The sequence below is a fragment of the Protomyctophum parallelum genome (assembly GCF_964188405.1).
Source record: "Protomyctophum parallelum genome assembly, chromosome: 1".
In the NCBI taxonomy this organism is placed as follows: domain Eukaryota; kingdom Metazoa; phylum Chordata; class Actinopteri; order Myctophiformes; family Myctophidae; genus Protomyctophum; species Protomyctophum parallelum.
This window is the reverse complement of record NC_139697.1, coordinates 56210291-56230333: the sequence shown is the minus strand read 5'-3', so window position 1 is coordinate 56230333 and position 20043 is coordinate 56210291. Positions and strand designations below refer to the sequence as shown.

Genomic DNA, 20043 nt, shown 5'->3' with positions numbered 1-20043 from the left:
CTGGCCAGAGGGCCACTTCTTGTCATCATAATCACTCTCCTGTGTTGTGTTGTTGGCTTCTGATTCCTTCTGTTATGAGTTGTGTATGATTTTAAGCTATAGCTACAGTATATATTTATAGCCATTATTAATACTGACTGATGATTTTTCAACTCCTTTATAAATACACAAGATCTTAAAAACTATACCATATACTATTAAAGGTATATGCCTATGTACCAATGTTCCACTGTATTTGAATCAAATCCACTGCATCATACAGTGAGCAATATGTAGGGGTTCGGTGCCTTGCTCAAGGACATGGTTTTTTAACCGGCCATATACAAGGCAAAACACACCTATGGTTTGTCTCCAAGTAGGGATCAAACCATGTCGTTTTCTGTCATGGAAAACTCTCCAAGTACTAGTCATCCCTCTCTTGTTATGGTTGTATCTTATCCCCGCAGATGCACCCGATGGCATGCCTACATGCAGTGTGGAGCCAGCTCTGAACTACACCTCCGTGAGACTGCTGTGTTCCTGGCCAGGTGGACAGCCTTCTGCCTCCCTCCAATGGACTGGAGGTGCTCTGGGCCTGATGGGTCAGAATGAGGCCCAACTGGAAATGACTGACAAAGTAACCAACAATGCCACCTTGTTGCTGTCGGGAGCCCAGACCAGCAAAAACACCTTGTTCAACTGCCTGGGCTCCCACCCCGCCCTCAACCATACCTCAACGTGCAGCGCACAAACATGTGAGAGCAAAGAAAGTGGATTGTGTGTGTGTGTTTTTCATTATTTTATTTTGTACTTGTCATCTGCTCACAGCCCTTTTATGAAATCAATTTACGGCATGGTTCTGAAAGAGGCTAAGCCGTCTATAAGGGTCTGTCTTCTTGTGTACACCGTCACTAGCCCAACGTACCATCCCACTAAGTACTTTTTGTTTACATATTCTAGTATTTAATGTGTCCAGTCATACATAAATTATGTCATGACTGGTCACGTGAAGTCAGAGATACACGTGAAGCGACACCATTACTGGTCTTTTAATTGTGAAACACTGCAAATAAACTTTCTTTTTCTTTTGTTTTACACCAGATACTCCCCCAGGGGAACCTGCTTGTTTTGCCTATGCTACCCGTAACAACAAGATACTGATGCTTTCCTGCACCTGGAACGGTGGGAGCCCAAGGGCCTTACTGTGGTGGCAGGGCCCGGGTGGCCAGGGCCAACCAGGGGTGGAGAACTCAAATATCCTGGTTCTTCGCTACGGCACCGCCCACAGCGGCCTGCCCTATACTTGCCACGCTAAACACCCTCTTCTGGCCCAAATCAAGACCTGCAAACTCACACTTGGTTAGTACACTTAAAGCAGTGGTTATGATACTGGGTACAATTGTACTCAAGCGTTAATGTAACTGCAAGTAAAAAATAGGAGAAAAAAAACTCCAAATTCGGGTGAATACGTGGGTCTCAATTGGACTACAATTGAAAACCACTGCCCAATAGCCCATAGAGAATAAGGCATGTATACAGAGTACCAGCTTTATGTTAATTAATTAATTGGGTCTTTGGGTTGCAGAGGCTCCTGTGTTGATGACACAGCGAAGCGTTGTGTCAGTGTACGAGGGCAGCGATGTCCAGCTCACCTGCATCCTGAGAGACAACTATCTTCCATCTAATGAAATCACCTGGTTCAACAACCACAGACAGGAAGTGTGGGACACCTCTAAGAAGTACCTGCTGCAGAGGGCCGCGGCATGGGCCAACCTGACTGTGCGAGAGGCCGATGAGATGCACGACAGCGGCCAGTACTGGTGCTCTGCCTCAAACGCAGTGGGAGGAGCCGAGATCCCCATCACACTGAGGGTCATGAGTAAGATTCCCTTAACCCATACTTAAGAGGGCATATTTCAGTTTTTGTATTGCAATTTTAGCTTCCATGGTTAACGACAAGACTCTTTGCATATCTCGTCCTATCATACATGGTTGATGGGAGGAGAATAACAATAACAACACTCTGTCTGGTTGCCTCGTTCTGTCCTACAGGATATCCTATGCCACCTAACGTAACCCTGGTCATGGTCATGTACAGCAGTGGCCAGCGCACAGAGGTGGAGATAGAGTGGCAGATTGAAGGTGAAAACGAAGACGGCAGTCAAGAGGAACGTAGGGGGTTCACAGGCTTCATCCTGGAGCAAAGATGGGTGGCAGAGCGGCCTTTGACACGGGTCAACAACGATTCCACAGAAAGAGGGAAGAGGGAGGAGAGTGCCGAGATGAGGAAGGGCTCCTCGGCATGGCTCCGATTTGAGATGCGTGACCCGGAGACAAGAGCACACATTCTGGGCAGCCTGGCCCCCACCACCAAGTACCAGTTCCGTATCAGGGCAGTGAACCACCGCACCATCGGACACCCATCTGTGGCAAAGACTCCAGGTAAGTGAAGTGGTGTGTTGAGGTGTGTATTACATACAGTATTATGGTTGAAAGGGCAGAGAGGGTCGCATGAGAGACAAAGAGAAAGCGAAAGTGGAGCCTTGCGGGATAACAGGACCGTGTTTTTTTGCAGAGTCATCTTTTATTACACCATCTATCTGAGTTAATCACTCAACTTAAGCACTATATATTTTGTCGTACGACATAGCGAGAATAGACAATCAAGCCCAAAATGCATCAAGCTTGTAAATACTTTTAAAACATACAACTTCTATGTATAAGTTTATATAAAAGCATATGCCTATAATGTCATAATAAGGACACCAGGTTGAAAGTGGTCAAGCAACAACAATGCTCAGGTTTATGCAGTGTGTGCAGTGGGCCTGGGGAGGGTCAAATTAAAAAAAGCGTAGATGTGTTATACGAATTTGTTGTTGATGCTTTGTGCATTGATCCCATGATTAATGTCAATGATGAACTATTAATTAACGAGAGTCTAACATTTTTGTTTTTTTCTGTTTTGTTATCCACTTAGGTGAAAGACACACTCATACACACACAAGTAGATGAGCACACTTGCTTAACTCCTTACCACCACATCATGACACACACTTTCTTAAACTTTCCCCCTGGCACCCTCAATTCCTTCCTCATTCCCTCTGTATCCCTGTTCCTCACTGTTCCTCTATCTGGTCTGTGTGATGTCTGTTCTGTCCCAGTCTTGGTGTTTCAATGTACAGAATAAGCTAGATTCTCAACTGCTGCCAATATACCCAGGTCACTCTGTTGTTGAGGATAGAGGATCACAGTTTAGTACAGGGTAGGTTAGTGGACTAAGTCAATTGTTTGGAATTATTGGGTAGAGTGGAAAGTCATCTCTGAAATGTTGTATTATTGCACCTGGTTTCCCCATGGTTGAAACAATTCTAAACTACTGTAAAAAGTTGAGGGCCACTGTTAAGATGATACCTGCCTGAAACTACAGCACGCTACCAGATACATGAACCATTTAACCCAGTAACTTATATTTTCTTCACTGTTGAAAGTGTACTGCATTGCAATGTTAACTGTGCTGTGTTGCAGCGGACCCGCCATTCAATCAGTACCCAGCTGTCATTGGGGCAGCCATTGGAGGAATGATCTTCGCCGCCCTCTTGACACTGCTGCTGCTCCTACTCATAATACGCAACCGAAACAATAACCCACGTGAGTCTCGAATACATAGCTAACATTGCATCCTCTGAACTTTATCCCCATTCCACTGTATAGTACAGCATTATATTGTTAGATCAAAACTAAATCATCTGTGCTGTTCCCCACAGGACTGCATGACCTGCTGTTTGGCAGCAGGTGAGTATATCTAGTTCAAAGCAAAGATGGGACAGTATAAAACGCTCAACTTGTATTTCTATAGTGCTCTGGGCATTGGCTCAAAGCAGCTTTTCAAAATGCATATATTTACAAGTCCCACTGTGTAACATCTATTTTGGTATAATCTTTGGTTCTGTTGGAATTGTGATTCCCAGAATTCGACTTTAAAGTCAATGTGAAAATCAAAGTCGTACGATTAGTCACACACGTTACCGCAGTGAAATTTGTTCTCCGCATTTGACCCATCTCTTGGAGCGGTAAGCCTAAATACAAAGGGAAGATCATTGCACATAACAACCGCACCAATGGGTCTAATGAAGTACTGTCCCCCCATAAACATATGAAAAACGGAAGAAAATAATAATAATCACGGCACTCCATCTTTAAAAAACAAGTCAAGTCAATCGAGGCATCTGTGGTCTCAACAGGCCGCTTCATAAGTTTAATTTCACTGCCATACATTTCTTGATTTACCCATCAGATTTTTTTACGTCTTTTAGATTTTGTTGTGTTACTTTTTTTTAAGCTACAACCAAGCATTTAGCATCCAAAGAATTTAGTCCATCCAAAGAATCAAGCACAAACTGAGAGCAAGGTTGCAGTTTATCAGATCATGTGCTTGTTCGTTCATTTTGCTTTATTGTAAATTTAGTCTTATGAATATTTTTATGGTGAGGCAGAGTCATTCGTTTTATTAAATCTTTTCTTCTCCGTTTCCAATCATTTTAGCACTTATTTTTCACTGTGCATATAAAACTACACTAAACGACACGTTTTTTTCTGTCCATCTATCCAGGAACAGCCAGTCGAGGGAGAACATTAACTTCCCAGAGGATGAGGTGGTGGAAGGATTAGAGGGAGGAATAGAAGACCATGGTCCCTCAGCCACCACAGGTAGTGTTCAATTACAAAATGTCTTTTCAATATACTTTCACAAATGTACTGAACATGGATTTAGCCACTGAACATATATTTGCTGAAGCTGGTTGCATAGAAAACGAAATTGTCGCTGATGCCGTCATAAGACGACTTATAAAAGGGCATATAGGGCATTAACTTGTGAAAAAACATAAAATTAAACACGATTGTACAGCAAACAAAATGACAATGTTGATCTTTTTCAGGCCTCCCAACAATGGTTCTGCCCAGAGCAGCCTCACCCGCAGCACCTTCACCCATAGTCGTCACCCCCTTGAGTGCCACGGCCACTCCTGGCCAAGCCTCTGGAGACGATGACCAACCTGTCAACGTCACAATCTCTGTCATGGCAACGGGGTCCTAATCATACATAGAGGACAAATTCACCCGTGTATTACATTTTGTATTGCAATGGTTCTCAACTGCTCATCCTGAGACCAGGTGGAATGCAATTAAACATCTGGTAGATTATCAGCACCCTGGGTCCCTGGGCCAGATTTGAGAATCTTGAGATGACCCCATTTCTTTTTTGTATCGATGTAATTTGCACTTCTCACATCTCTAAGTCTGCAACGATAATAAATTCACGCTAGAATTCACCTCGTTTTCACTTTCCCTGGAGCTAAAACATAGTGCATAGTGAGTCTTAGGCCTGTCACAATGATTACATAATCGTAATTGAGATAATTGCAATATCTTTTGCATTATCGTTATATTCATTCCCCCCCCCCCCCCCCCCCTGATATTTTCAAAAATTTAACAAGTGTAAATGGCACTACAAACTCTAAATTCATCGCGATGGATTTCGAGCTTGTAGATCAGCTATTTTCTTTTTAAGTATAAAGTAATTAAATGTCATTTTATTGTCATCTGCCCTGTGCAACTTCTGTTTACGAAGCCTAAATGCCAACAGAAAAATATATTTTCCACTACGAATCTCTTCCACGGAAATGGCAGATCTACAAGCTCACAACATGACATGCGGTGAGCTTGTACTAGATTAGCAATTTTCAATGAATGTTTGCCCCAGAATAGGTATGCTACTAGGGTTCATGTGGTTAAAATGTTGTTACATCATTCTGAACACAGTTACAAATCCTCCAGTTTTATTTTCATCCTGTCCAAATTGGATGCGTGTCATAATTGTCTTTCAAAATAAAACACTGAAATAAGTGAGCCATGCATTTCTACATGAAACGGAGTATGTGTTATTTTCTTAACATTGCTTTTCGGACAAAAGATATTTGAAAAGGTGCATCTTCTTGCAGCAATTTATTATTCTCGACTCTCAACTCAAACATATTTAGAACACACTTATCTTCTCAAAGAAGCAACACAAATATATTATGAATGCATACACTGTCTTATTCAAATACATAAATTCAAACCAACACACTGGAAAAACTAAAATCTAAAACAGACCAAGGTAGTTAAAATGATAAAAGGTATTTTCAGAAGTTCAGAAGTTAACTATGTACATGTTTATCTCCAACGCCCTGTAATAGACGGGTTCTGTTCTGTCCTTCCCCTGGTTTTACATAAAGAGGCATGTTCAAAAGCAATCATGTGGCAGGGAGCTGGACCTTCTGGCTGCTGATGATGTCACCAAGCTTCTGTTTGATCTTCAAGAAGTGGCGCTTAAACTCAAGACCGTCGCCCTGTAAACCATACACAAGAAGACACAGGGTTGGTGACTGACTATCTCCGTCTAGCTAAAGAGCACGCTCACACATAATAACAAGAGTAAGGAACAAGCTCTCGCAACACTGACAAACTGAAGCTTCCCTTTTAACGAACATGGGTTTCAACTTTCAAATGGTGCTGTGGTTGGTTAGAGTGTCCGCCCTAAGATTGGGAGGTCTGGATTAAATCCCCGCCGTGGCATACCAATGACTAGAGAAAATGGAAACCAATGCCTCCCTGCTTCGAACTTAGCATCAAGGGTTGAAATCGGAGTAAGTCCCTGCGACATGCTAGCATCAAGGCTGGGGGATGAACAGTACATCAAGCCGTCACACACTATAGGAACAGGAGATAGACTCCTGCCCTATGGGCCACATGGCTTGGCAAGGCTTACTTAATTTACCGGTATATGGAATTTTCGGCATTCGGTTTTAGGTTTATTTTGTGCACAGCACACTGATGTAATTTTCCTTGGCTGTGAGAAATTGCATGCGTGTGCTAAACATAATGGCTCAACGGGTATGAAGAAAGTTCCACATTTTGTGGTCATCTAAGTTAGTCGTCTATATATTGAATATTACTTAAATCAATATTATGTTTCTTTGTCGATGAACAGGACAACTGGTGACTTGTGACCCAAATGAGGGCTCTGTTACACTGGTAGAGGACCATGGTTTTAAGGATAAAACATGCAGAGACAAGGACACGCTTTAACAATTACGTTTAAGTTATTTCCAGCCTTAACCACATGGTGGCAATGTTGCATAATACATTTGCCACACTTTGAACTTTGGTAGGTTCATTCAAGAGAGACACCAGCCTAGTCATTAATTTGTTTTTTCCTGTTGGATTCCTACCCATTAGTCCAGGGTTCGTATCCATTTTATAACGTCACATTCAAACACCAGTTGGGGTTTAAGCACATTAGCCTTAAAGGTTTACTTGCATTTAACCCCTTTAGACAGAGAAACCCTAACTATACATTTCATGTATAAATGTATAAAGCTTTTTCCCTTCCAGTGCTAACCTCGTTTGCTTCTACCCACCTTAGACAGCCTGAAGTCCACCAGAACTCTCTGATCCATCTCCAGCAGATGGACTTTGAAGATTAGCTTGCTGTTGCGTTTGTCATATGTGCTCACGGTTACCTGGTGGGTGGAGGCGGGGGAGGGCAATTATATAGGGATAAGCGATATGACTGATATCACCATTATTTAACTCATTCTGACCTGAGATCAGATTCATACGAGGTTTCCGCCGGACACACACTGGTCTGATGAACCCATTCTGACCTGAGATCAGATTCTAAAAAATGTCAGTCGCTCTTCGATTTTTCAAAAATAGCAGACCTACAAGCTCGTATCGCGCCACTCGGTGGCGCGATATGAGCTTGTAGATCTGCTATTTTTAAATAGCTAAAGCATAACATGATGCTGACACCAAAATGGGTGCCCGGTCAGAATGGGTTAAAACTTTTGCCTTGCCCAACGATTATATGAACATTCAAAAATGTCGGTTACTGCCTCAAAATATCTGTTTTGATATATTTTTGGTTAATTGCCCAGACCTACCATTAAAGTCATTGTACAATAACTCTACTGTAGCAGATAAATACAAAACTAATAAAAATGCAAATACTCAAAAAGAAAGCAATCAAAGAGCAGTCAAAATTAAATAAAGATTTAAAGTAACAATAATAATAACAATCAGCATAGCAATAATTACTGGGAATGCAAATAGAGTATGTAGAATAGATAAATATCTTGAGTTTAATTTTTTTTAAGTATATTTTGAAGTACAGTATAAGCTATAAGTGAAGTATACGTATGAAGTATAAGCTCATGGTCATGTGTAGTAGATAGCTGATAGTGCGACAACTGGGAAACCACTGGCGAACATTTCCATTTTATTTTATTTGGACACCGTTGGCCTTGTGGTCTCTGTCCATGAGATGATTGGCACAGTTTAAATACAGTTGTGCTACATATTTGATGCAGTTGCAGGCTCATAATGTGCACCTTTTGTGTAAATAGATTACGCTACAGTTAACCCCCATCCATAGGTTCAAGAAATGTGTCTGCACATTGCTTAAATGTGAAAATGAGCGATGTGTGTAAACTTTAACTTGTGTGAAAACATGAGAATGAGATGAACTCAGACAGAGTAGAGGTTGAGAGTGATTGAGTTGCTAAGGAAGCCAGATACAGAGAGATTTATAAATAGATATTCTGTAATAAGATTGCAATAAGACCAGTGTTGAACTAAAACTATGATGGAAAAATCAGGCATTACGATGCCATCAAGGCCTGCCAAAATACATTTTAGTCAAAAAAACAATCACCTAAATATATAAATTTAGTCAAACTAAAACTACCGGTAGACTACCATTTTCAGATGACAAAAATGTGACTAAAACTTTAGTCAAAAGACTAAACTAAATGAAAATGTGCTGTCAAAATCAACACTGAATCAGACAGAGAATGTCTGCGCAGATGTCAGATGAACGCACCTGGTTGGCACAAGTGTGTTTGAAGGTGAGCCCCAGGCCAAGGCAGGCATCTCTCAGGGCACAGAAAGTGCCATCTGGGTCCAGAGTGGTGAAGAACCTCGTCATCCTCCGCACCAACCTCTGCCACGGTGTCTAGACAAGGATGGACCAGGGAGACCTCATTGTTATAGCGAGATGTGAATGTGTGCGTAAACTATGTTGTAACGTAGGACATCAAGCTACTTTCAATGCAGGTACTACGTACTGCAATACGGCTTGCTGCCACCCAAAATTACAAAATCACTTATCGATCGATCATTTCTTAACTCTCAGGGCTCGATTAATTGCTTTCACCCCTATTTCAAGCTGCTTTGTGTAATACAAATAGATATTACTGTATTTACCTGGCTGGCTCCTGGTGTACCTAGTAGCTGGCTACCCAGCAGCATGTGTTCAGGCTTGGATGGCTGGGAAAAGGAGACCTCCGCTTCCCTAAGGCACACTGTGGTCTCCCATGTACTGCTGCCTGGGGGAGGATCAGGCTGGGAGCTGGAGAACTGCATCCTGTCATCACTGTGGAAAGACACAACCATGACATCTAACCTGACCAAGTACGTTTTACTTTTTACATACAAAGAAAATATCATCGTTGTTGGGCAGAAAACCTGAATTTTTCATAAATGTATTTTACTACTGGTTGTTATGACAGTGTCAAAAGTAAATAATATAAATATTTAACCAATCAAAAGTACAAGAGCTTGTGATTTAATAACTACTTTGGATCCAATGGAAAACAGATGGCGTGGGTGCTCTCATCTGTCATATTGAAGAAAAAGAAAGGATAGGTATACATAGCCTCCTCTAGAGTGTATGCACATAGTCTTTGCAATGTACTTTTGACTGATTATAGCAATAGTGTCTTAGGGATCGCGTGATAATAGAGAAATACATCCACACACAAAGCCAAAAAGCTCTGACCTGCTGGTTCGAGATATTTGTCCTGAATCGGATTTAAGGAATTTGTGTGCAGGTCCGTGGGAATGAGACTGTCGGTTTCCACCTAACAGAGCAGAACAGTGAATATATTGTACATTCAATATAACATCAAATTATCGGACTACTAATGTCTATCCTACCTAGTGCTGTTTGTAGTCATTGCAAACAATCTACTGTATGAAAGGTTTATTATTACATTTTTAAAATGTGTTAAGAGTTAATGATGGGGGAACAGTTTCAAAAGCTATGCTTACCTGCTTTATAGGTTTGGGTGAACCAACGGTCTTTCTTTAAGTCCAGGATTGATATGCGTCCCTCTGGACTAGCCAACAATAATTTAGACAACAGACCTATAGAGAAACAACTGATCATTATATTTGTAAGAGCCATTATGACCTAATGTTTTGCTGATTGACAGTGTCACTGCAGCTTGGTCAGTGTCTGGGCCAGCCCAGGTACTTAACCAGGCTCCTGATCAGGCACAGGTGTTGCCAGTGGCAGACGGCAGAGGCTAACAGTTTTCTACTGTGTTCAGGAGGGCTGGTCGCCTGTGTTTGTTAGTGTTTCTATCTGATTATTGTATCTGTATGTTATATAGGACAATGACTGCGGAAAATAAAGCAAAGTTAAACTCAACAGACATATTTTGGAGATCAGTTTGTACTGGCACACGTAAGAGCTTCCACCTGGCCGTCGGCAACCAGTAGTGCCATTAAGTATAGGACTTTAGGCACTACAATATTTAAACATGCCATGATGAACACACCAAGTGTGTGGATGTTTTTTTTTGTTTTTGTTTCGTCTCATCAAGAAGGGACATGGGGACAATCCAATTCAATTCATGTGTCTTTGTCTTAGGTCTTACTAAGTGGCGTTGGTGGGATCTTTTTCCAAGGTGGTAAGTAGGTTTTCTTCTGGAGCCAATCTGCATACTCTTGACAGCTGTCACTGGGCTGGTCCCATGGCAACTCTGAAAGAAGCAAAGGACATGAGGCCGAGTCTGAGAACACTCTGGTTAAAGGGATAAATTCATCATTGATTCTGGATAAAACAAATTGTAAATAGTGGCAGATGTATTAGCACAGACTAGCCTATGTAAGAAATTAAGTAGCCTTGGTAAACCGATGGTTCCCAATCCCAAGCCATGTAGCCCAGAAGTCAGGAGCCCTCCTGTTTCCGTAGTGTGAGGCAGCTTGATGTATAGGAACATTCCCTGGACATGATGCTAGTATGGAAGGCATTGGTCCAAATAGTCTTTGGTCACCCTGGGCAAGACCTACGCTGTAGAGGCTATAATTTGTTTGGGCGGAAATTGCGGGATTATAGCGGAAGTATCACCCAAGGAAATGACGTTGATGCTTTACAAATCAGTTTACATTCTCCGCGAATGAAACAAGTGTTGTGATTGGTCGGGAAAATATCTTATCCGGGGGAAATAAATCTGATGGATGTTCCGGAAGGAACATACCGCTGATAGCTTCTCTGCCTTGTGTCCAGGCTTTTCTTTTCGCAGATAAGTAAGCCTGGGACAGAGGCTAGTCTTTGGTAGGACTGTGCAGGGGATTGTACCCCAACCTCCCAGTCTCAGGGCAAACAGTGGCACTGTTAGAGTGCCACTGAGCTGGTACAGAATAGTCCATGTATGTACTATGTGAACATTTTAAACTGTCAGATACCGTATGTTGATGTTATGATGAACAACGAAAAGGCTTTCTCTTCATTCCTACCTCCGGCAAGCATGGCTGTGAGAACTATCCCACAGGCCCATACGTCTGCAGGCTGGGCTCTGAACTCTGTTTGGCTGAGAAGTTCTGGGGCCACGTAGGGAAGTGTTCCACAGAGCCTGGTGAGAAGGCGCTCACGGCCTTTGTGACGAAACATAGTGGCCAAGCCGAAATCCGTCAGCTTCAGGTTATCTTCACGTAAGAAACACAGTGAAGTGTTAATAAACAGGACTCACAAATAGACCAAGAAGACTCATAGATAAATAACCATAGGCAAGCAAATAAATCATTCAAAAAATAAGCTTTTAGCGTGCCGTAAATGTATTCTGAAGTTCTGCTGTTATACAGACTACATTGCGGTAGTACAAGGAGCAGCGAGACACTTTCATCATATACAATACTGAAACGCAACTCACCATCATATGAACATTTAACTGGCCTTGTCTCCTTATTTGGGCATGCCTCACCAGGAACTCCATATGGGCACAGTGCAGACCGATTACATGCTTCTCAGCGTAAAATTTGCGATCAGTAGAGGTGGCCCCGTACATGCGTGTGCGAAATTTGCCGGGTTTGTGCGTTTCTTTGGCGTTATTATGTGGATATCTTTGGCCGTCCTCGTCCCAACAATAAGCATTTGCTTCAACATCTGACAACATAGTTACATAGTTAGTTTAGTTAATTTCATATCACTCTCTTCACTCTTAGCTCTTTGAGTGCCAGGTATTATTTAATTCATCCTCCAATGTATTCCAGTGTTGAGCAGTGTCTTGCAGAATGTCAACAAAGCCATGTGGACGAATGTATTTATTCCACCGAGAAAATAAATTTTATAAATGCGATCATCGGTTGTTTAGTTATGAGCGGTTGAAGAAAAGCTTGTTTTGAACAAAAAAAAAACTGGGGGAAGTGGCAGTGAGGAGTCCTTCTGTATTTATTTACCTCTGAACAGAGGTTCCCTCCCAACCACCGGTACGGGGATAGGGAATTCCAAGTTTTCCCGACCATGAATCTATAACCTTGCATCACCAGAACATTTTATGAACCGTCAGCCGGTCCGTGGGAATAGAATGGTTCGGAACCCCTGCCTTATTAGAACCTTTTGGGTCGCCTGTTAAGTGCGACAACATCCGCCACTTAAAGCAGGCACCACCAGCAGTGCAGCAGATTAAACATTGTTGTGAGGAAGAGCACAGGGGTGCAAACAAAGTGTATTTATTCTTGTTTGTTTATTCAATGGGGAGGGGGGGGGCGCCAACCAGAGATTTTATTTTACCGACCGGCCAGGCCTGCATGAAAGAGACAAAGACAAACATACAGGCACAACGGGTATTGCATAACCAGGTGGGGCATGCATTCGCGACTTGCGTGGTCCCAGAGCAGGCGGGAATATTCAGAGAAAGGAAAAAGAGCAATATACACATTCCCTCACCTTTGTCATCCAGCAATATGTTCTCAGGCTTTATGTCTCTGTGTGTGATCCCAATACTGTGGAGGTACTCCTGTAATGGGTTGAAATTAACAAAACATGTGCATCATGAAATGTGGAGGTGATCTGCACCGACATGCATTCCCCTACAACAGCTGAAAGTTGCCTGGAAACTTTGGGAAGGGGACATCTGGATTCTAGACTGTTAATTGTCCAATTTCCATTTCAACTAGATTCTTTTGTTTTTTTGTCATTTTCAGTGACCCTGATCTGGAGAAGCAGCATGAAAATGGATGAATGACGTCTGTTGGTCATTCATCTGACAGACAGACACTCACCACGGCTGCAATCAGCTGCAGGAAAAGCCTGTGCGCTTCTTGCTCTTCCATGCCCACATCAGGTTCTAACATGGGAAAAAGAAATCACACCTGTGTGAAGTGAGGGGCGCTCTTATCATTATACATCATCATACATCATCTCATGTGTGATAGTGTTGCACATTTAGAGCAGACTGTGTGTGTGTGTGTGTGTGTGTGTGTGTGTGTGTGTGTGTGTGTGAGTGAGAAAACATGGCTGGGTGAGTGACTGAACCAATTTTTGAAGGATTAAAGTATGGCCATTGCAGTTACTGTATGTTATCGGCAGACTAACTGAGTTACCAGGACAGCTTGGGGATTATCTCACCTATCCGGTCAAACAACTCTCCTCCACTGCAGTACTCCAAGAAGAGATAGACGGTCTGACCCTCTTTTCGATGTCCAAAGAAGCGCACAATATTGGCATGGTTGAGTGCCTATTGAGCAGAGCTGGATGTTAAACAATTGACCACAGACAAGTAGAATTTGGGATCCACCTGCAGTAATTGCACTTAGTTACTTAATTACATGCTAACGTACAAACATACAGTATATAAAAATAAATGTCCTTTTTGGTACATAAATTTGCATTTTTGAGACTAGAACCATGCAAGACCAACCTTGTGAATGCAGATCTCCTTCTTCACATTGTCAGCACACTCCTTGGCCTGAGAGGTGTCTATCACTTTTACTGCTACCCGCCTCCTCTGTCTGTCTGTTTACCAGCAACCTCACTCTGTTAAAGAGAAGCACGACAGCAGTGAGAAAATGATGTTGTGCTGCCTTGGCTACAACATACATAATAAGCTAGGAGGAGGGAGGGTAGTGAGAATGAGGTATCCACAATAAATCTGTCACTGTCTTTGACACCAAACTGACTAGTTGTCAAGGTCAGAGCTATAATGCTCACTTCTATAACCGTGGCCTCTCATCTGGCCTCGTATAACCTGGCCTCTGTAAAATTTGAATCCCCCCCCCCCCCCCCCCCCCCCATTTCCCCTCACTGTATATGTATCTTTTCCCTTTTTGCTTCCTATATGATGAATTCCTGTTCTGTTCTTTAGCTACATAGAAGTGTCTATTTGTATGTCTCTAAATGTTTTGATGAATTGAACAATGTGGACCCTTTGTAAACAAGTGTAATGCTTAATTGGGTCGTCCACTCACAGTTAACAGTCTTTGTATTGAGTTTGTGCTTGAAATGTACTGTAATTCTGCAAACTGTTAATAAATATTTCAATCAATCAATCAATTCAATCAATAAATCAAGTGGTGGTTTCTGTGCTTTTCAAAATAAATCAAATCATCATGCTCCCAGAGATGTTCTGAGTCTGACATTGATTTCGAACCACCCACAATGTATTATTTGGGCTATACTATATTATAATGTATTAGCAAGCATCATGCTTTGTACAATGCCCTGACCTATAGGAATACAATGTCTACAAGACCTCGATATACAGCAAATTAGTTGCATTATGTTAAAATGTTTTGTGAGAGCATTTCACAGAATGTTTATACTACTAAAACAAGTGTATTCAAAATTCAAGGACTAAAAATGACAACCACAGTACAAATTCCGAAAATATACAGGCTTTTCCACCACGTTATTACTTTAAAGTTGTTAGTGTCATGGTGTGTAAAACGTGACTGAATGACAGACACTGAATTAAAACAGGGAGATCATGTAAATGAAGACAATACAGTCAAAGAATTATAACTTACTCTCCATAGGCTCCCTCTCCTAATGTCTGCACCAGGTCCCAGCCCTGTACGAAAGGCACCGCCATGCTACGATACGACATACAAATACTATTACTTTTCACACTATGGATGGAAATGCATTTGAATCATAATCGCTAAATTGTAACGTAACCGAGTCGGAAGGGATTTAGACTAAAGAAAGAAAACCCCGTAGAAGACTGTACCACTTTCAAGCTGGTGTCCCTATTTTGGCCTTTTGTGAAAACATTTTAAAAAGACAGCTGTGAGGTTGTAGTTCGTTCGGCTATTTTTAATATTGCTAAACCTTATAACTCTATATGGGCTAAACTCTGAAGTTGTCAAGTCATTGCGGATGCGGTGGTTTACCTGGACTTATTTCACTGGAAACCAGCGGCGAGCGACAGACAGTCAGACAGACAGAAACAGTGACATTTGTTAAGGAATACAGTATGAAGTGAGTTGTTGTCATAAAGTTGGCGCGCTGCTGGCTTCTTTTGACCATTTCCGCCATGCGCATGCGTAGCACCGGCATCGTCACTTCCGCAGATCTAGAGCGGATCATAGATATCTATGGAGCGGATGACTCTATAGTAGGCGGGGCTTTAGACCGGATCTGAGCACTGAGCAGTAAATAGACACCAATAACCTTGATAAGACACCAGGGGAAAAAAGCCTGGTGAATCGAGCCAGAGCAGGTCACGTTACCAGGGGTTTCTTATATATTTATTATTTAACCATGTGTTAACTTCAAATGTATAAATGTAGCAATGCAAATGCCCCCCTAAAAGACTAATAGCCCATGTACCACTCACTGACTGTACTTTGTATTGCACTTTATTTCAAAATCAAGCATATGCATAACAGGTTGTAGGGTGGATGATTTAATTGTACACACATCATTCACCATACAGTACATGAGGCACCTCAACACCACCAGCACAACCTCTCTGTCAAGTCGAAACCTTGACCACAGAGGCAGTGCAGGTTTCTTGCCAGTTGCCAGGCAACAAGTGGAATCTATTTATATTAAACAACTACAAGGAATCAATATTATAATGCAGAGTAGGACTGGGCAATAATATATCAATATCTTGTTAGGAGACTAGATATATGGTATTTTGGATATCACAACATTGTGATATGGCATAAGTGTTATTTTTCCTGGGCTTTAAAGGCTCCATTACAATAATGTAATTTTCGGAATGCTTGACTTTTATAAGTGTTTTATAACTTATTACATCATCACCCAATCGCAATTATTTGATAATCGCAATTATTTCAGATAATGATCAATTGTGCATAATTGTGATAATCATTTCCCTTCATTACTGTATAAATTCATCTGTTGATTTAAAAGATCACATGTTGCGATGCGTTGTGACTCGTGAGCTTGTAGATAAGCTATTTGTACTATTTCGTAACATTTCTGAAAGTATAAAATGATTAAATGCATGGCCTGTTTTAACCTTAATACATTCTTTGTATTATGGTTTGGTACTGGTCATTAGCAAGTAGTTATCAAATAAATTATTTGTCATATCTGCCCTTTGCCGTTTTTCTTTACAAAGCCTGAAAGCCAAACCAAAGTGTGTGTGTGTGTGTGTGTGTGTGTGTGTGTGTGTGTATATATAATATATATTCTTATTTTTTATTTTACAATGTTCAATTTCAAAAAACACAATTCAAACATTAATACCAATTAACTGTCAGCTAAAATGTCATGATCGTGACAGCCCTAGTGATCAGGACCAGGTCTCACTCTGGAGTCGACCCGTCTGCTCCATTGTGGTGAGCATCTGGTCTGCCTCTTCCGAAGACAGACCTCCCCCTTGCTTAAATACCTCTTGCAGTGCTTCACGCACACTGGCCGGCATCTCTTTGGCACGGCCTGCTATGTAAAAACAGCCACCCCTATTTGCAATCAAGTCCCACAAGAGTTTAGTCTGCTCTTTGACACGGTGCTGCACATAAATCTTGTCCTCCTGGTCTCGCGAGAAGGCAGTGAAGCAGGTCAGATGTCCAGCCTTGGTCGTGTCCTGCCAGTCTGAGTGGAAGAAATAGTCCTTGAACTCAGAGCGAGAGCCAAAGAACAACACATTAGAAGTTTTGTCCTGGGCTACTCTCTCTTGCAAGGCTGATCTAAAGGGTGCAACCCCGGTTCCAGGCCCAACCATGATCACAGGGGTCTCCTGTTTGCTTGGGAACCTAAAAGTTCCCTTCTTAACCCACAAAGGCACATATACTTCCTCATGTGCAGGGTTCAGGGAAGCTAACCAGGTGGAGCAGAGGCCATTACGAGGTTTATGCATCTTGGTTTTGTAGCGTACCACAGCTACTAAGATCTGGATGCGGTTGGGGTGTGCCAGGAGGGAGGAGGCGATGGAGAAGGAGCGTGGCTGGATCTCAGGGAACAGATCCAGGATGTAATCCACCTTCAGTTCTGCTGCAGTGTGAGGGAAGTCCAACAACACTTCTAGGGCAGTGCGTCGCGGCCGTGTGCAATAGTCATGCAGGTCGTCTTGGCCCTGGGCAGTGCTGAACTCAACCAGCTTCTCCTTTTCCAGGTCGTTGGTGGCAAAAGTGGACAGCAGCTCAAAGTAGGAGCGGCGTGGTACAGAAGAAATGTCCAAGTAATGTTTCACCAGGTGTTCAACTGTACAGGGCTGAGGTAACCTAGCTGGAACTGTAGTGTTACTGTCTGTTGCCGTCAGAGTAAACTGGGAATTTGGATCTAATCTTAGCAATTGACAAAATTGTTGTACATCTTCTTGTGTGTTATATGGACGCATCATCACCACATCACCGGCAGCAAACTCAATGTTGGAGCCTGTGATGTCAAACTCAATGTGCCGCACATCTTGGAAGTGGGAGGCATCCGTTACTCTCTGATTGTACAGCATTTTGGCTGGGAAGGAGTGGACTTGTGAAGGCACCATTTGTCGCTTTGGAGACATGTGATCTGGATTTTCTTTTACATCATCTACGAAGTGGAAAATGTACCTTGGAGGGAGTGGTTCATCTTCTCTGAGCGGAATCACATGTCCAAGAGATGGATACAGAACTAACACTCTCTCCCAAAATGATCTGAGCCATGGGTCAACCACAGCATCTGGTCCCAGGTCATGTTGATCATCTGAAAGTCCAGCTGGCAGCAACATGCTGGCACCCAACTGCACAAGGCGCTTATGAAGCTTCTTAGCTACAAAATTGAACTTTGGATACGAAGAGTCTCCTAGGCCCAGTACTGCACATTCTAGTTGACACAGAGAGCCAGCAGGCAAAGATTTCCTGAAGAGGAACCTCCAGAAATTATTCATATTGTCAGGAGGGTCTCCTTGGCCAGTGGTGGCGCACACAAAAACAACCAGAGGCTCGGAGATCAGATTAGCTACATTGTAGCTATCCAGCGGTGAAATTTGGACGTGCAGCCGCTTCCTCTGTGCCTGTCTCCCAATGCGATGTGCAGTGTCCTCGGCTGTGCCCGTCTGGCTCCCGTAGAGAACTAACAGCGTTGGGATTGACATTTTGACTTTCCTTAATGTCTTCTCCAATCCTTTGTTTTGGTTAGTTCCTTAATTGACTTACATGCGAACTGATCACAGACTTCAATCACGATATTCAAAATGTTCAACCATGAGGATAATGCATAACAGAATGCCGATTCTGAGGGGTCCTACATCGAGTGAAGTGACGTCCACTTTTACTTGCGTCAGCGGTTACGTAACAAGCAACTAGCCAATCCCAGCCCCGTCCGTCCGTCGCCAGAAATCCACAGTACTTGTTTCCTGTTTCCATCTATGGTTTCCATGCATAGAGTTATGAAATATATACTCTAAGTTTCCATGCTTGTTTCTATCATAGGTTTCTATTTGTAAATTGTATTTACTGTCTCTTGCTCAGACCCGGTCTAGAAACCGCCTACTGTATCCGGCATTTGCAGGATAGGCCTATAACTATGGCAACAGGAGGTGGGGCTGTTGGGCTACATGTATACATTCACGTAAAGGTTTCCGTTATTCCGTATCCTATACACTCAACAACCTGAAAAGCGAATATAACTCTGATTAATCCCAGTTTTAGAAGATCATTAACAACTAGTATCGCGTAGCGCAGCCAGACAACTTAGTCCACAGCCTGCTGAATGCTATCTTTAGCAGCAATGTCAAACCAAATGTGCAAAAGAGGGCATGCAATGCATTATACCTACATAAGAAAGAAAGTCTGTTGTATTCTGTTAGTTTAGTCTTTATATTTTTGTTTTTTGACCATGTCCTCATTAGGGTTCTGACAGCCACAGTGAAAAAAACGTTTTCTAAGCCTTGCACCTGGGCTGTGAGCCGGCATCTCAAGCCTTCCCATTTCGCATCAAAGTCTACTAGGATTTGCCTCTGCTCAAGCACCTGTTCGTATGTCCTGCAGAGTTGCGTGGCGCAGTCAGCCTTTTTGATTGATTGATTGAAATATTTATTAACAGTTTGCAGAATTTACAGTACATTTCAAGCACAAACTCAATACAAAGACCGTCAGGGTCACCGTCAGGGTCAGGGTCACCGTCAGGGTCACCGTCAGGGTCAAAACCCGCTCGGAGCCATGGATGAATTCGGACATACTGACTGCAATGAAAGCCAGAGACAACAAATGCTCTGAACTTCTTAAATGCAAGTCCAAACTAGCCAAGTGCAAGCGCTTCGACAGTGATCTCCAAACCAAACTGCACAACCTAAAAGCCCAGTGTAACAAGCTAAGAAACGGTGTAATTGCCATGACCAAATCAGCCAAATGTAACTTTATCAATGATAAAGCCGAGGAAATCAAAAACAATCCTCGGGAGCTATGGAAGTTACTAAACAACCAACTAGGCTGTGGTCGGAAACTAAAAACCAGGTTTACTAACATAAACATCAAATCGAATAACACCCTCATCACTGACAA

General features: G+C 42.4%; 3 protein-coding genes across 3 annotated transcripts in view; 1 reads left to right on the top strand and 2 right to left on the bottom strand.

The window, feature by feature from the left end:
* Nucleotides 1-5074, top strand: part of vsig10l2 (V-set and immunoglobulin domain containing 10 like 2) — a gene marked incomplete at both ends in the record, with an annotated part of 8832 nt that extends 3758 nt beyond the window's left edge. The window contains 8 exons of the mRNA XM_083790774.1: nucleotides 447-734; nucleotides 1081-1338; nucleotides 1565-1858; nucleotides 2032-2421; nucleotides 3505-3627; nucleotides 3744-3771; nucleotides 4589-4686; nucleotides 4917-5074. Of these exons, the coding sequence (XP_083646900.1) occupies nucleotides 447-734; nucleotides 1081-1338; nucleotides 1565-1858; nucleotides 2032-2421; nucleotides 3505-3627; nucleotides 3744-3771; nucleotides 4589-4686; nucleotides 4917-5074 (1637 nt within the window). The remainder of the gene's footprint in view (nucleotides 1-446; nucleotides 735-1080; nucleotides 1339-1564; nucleotides 1859-2031; nucleotides 2422-3504; nucleotides 3628-3743; nucleotides 3772-4588; nucleotides 4687-4916) is intronic.
* Nucleotides 5075-5969: 895 nt separating this feature from the next.
* Nucleotides 5970-15607, bottom strand: chek1 (checkpoint kinase 1). Its single transcript, XM_083763641.1, is given in 15 exon segments — nucleotides 5970-6368; nucleotides 7440-7541; nucleotides 8903-9034; nucleotides 9286-9454; nucleotides 9860-9941; nucleotides 10132-10227; nucleotides 10743-10847; nucleotides 11605-11793; nucleotides 13034-13103; nucleotides 13369-13433; nucleotides 13715-13823; nucleotides 14007-14084; nucleotides 14086-14122; nucleotides 15112-15177; nucleotides 15478-15607. Coding segments are annotated over 14 exon segments (1395 nt in total). The 5' UTR covers nucleotide 15177; nucleotides 15478-15607; the 3' UTR covers nucleotides 5970-6272.
* Nucleotides 15608-15986: 379 nt separating this feature from the next.
* ndor1 (NADPH dependent diflavin oxidoreductase 1) lies at nucleotides 15987-18781 on the bottom strand. Its single transcript, XM_083763628.1, has one exon. The coding sequence runs from the start codon at nucleotides 18633-18635 to the stop codon at nucleotides 16854-16856; it is 1782 nt and encodes a 593-aa protein (XP_083619754.1). The 5' UTR covers nucleotides 18636-18781; the 3' UTR covers nucleotides 15987-16853.
* Between the last annotated feature and the right edge of the window lie 1262 nt (nucleotides 18782-20043).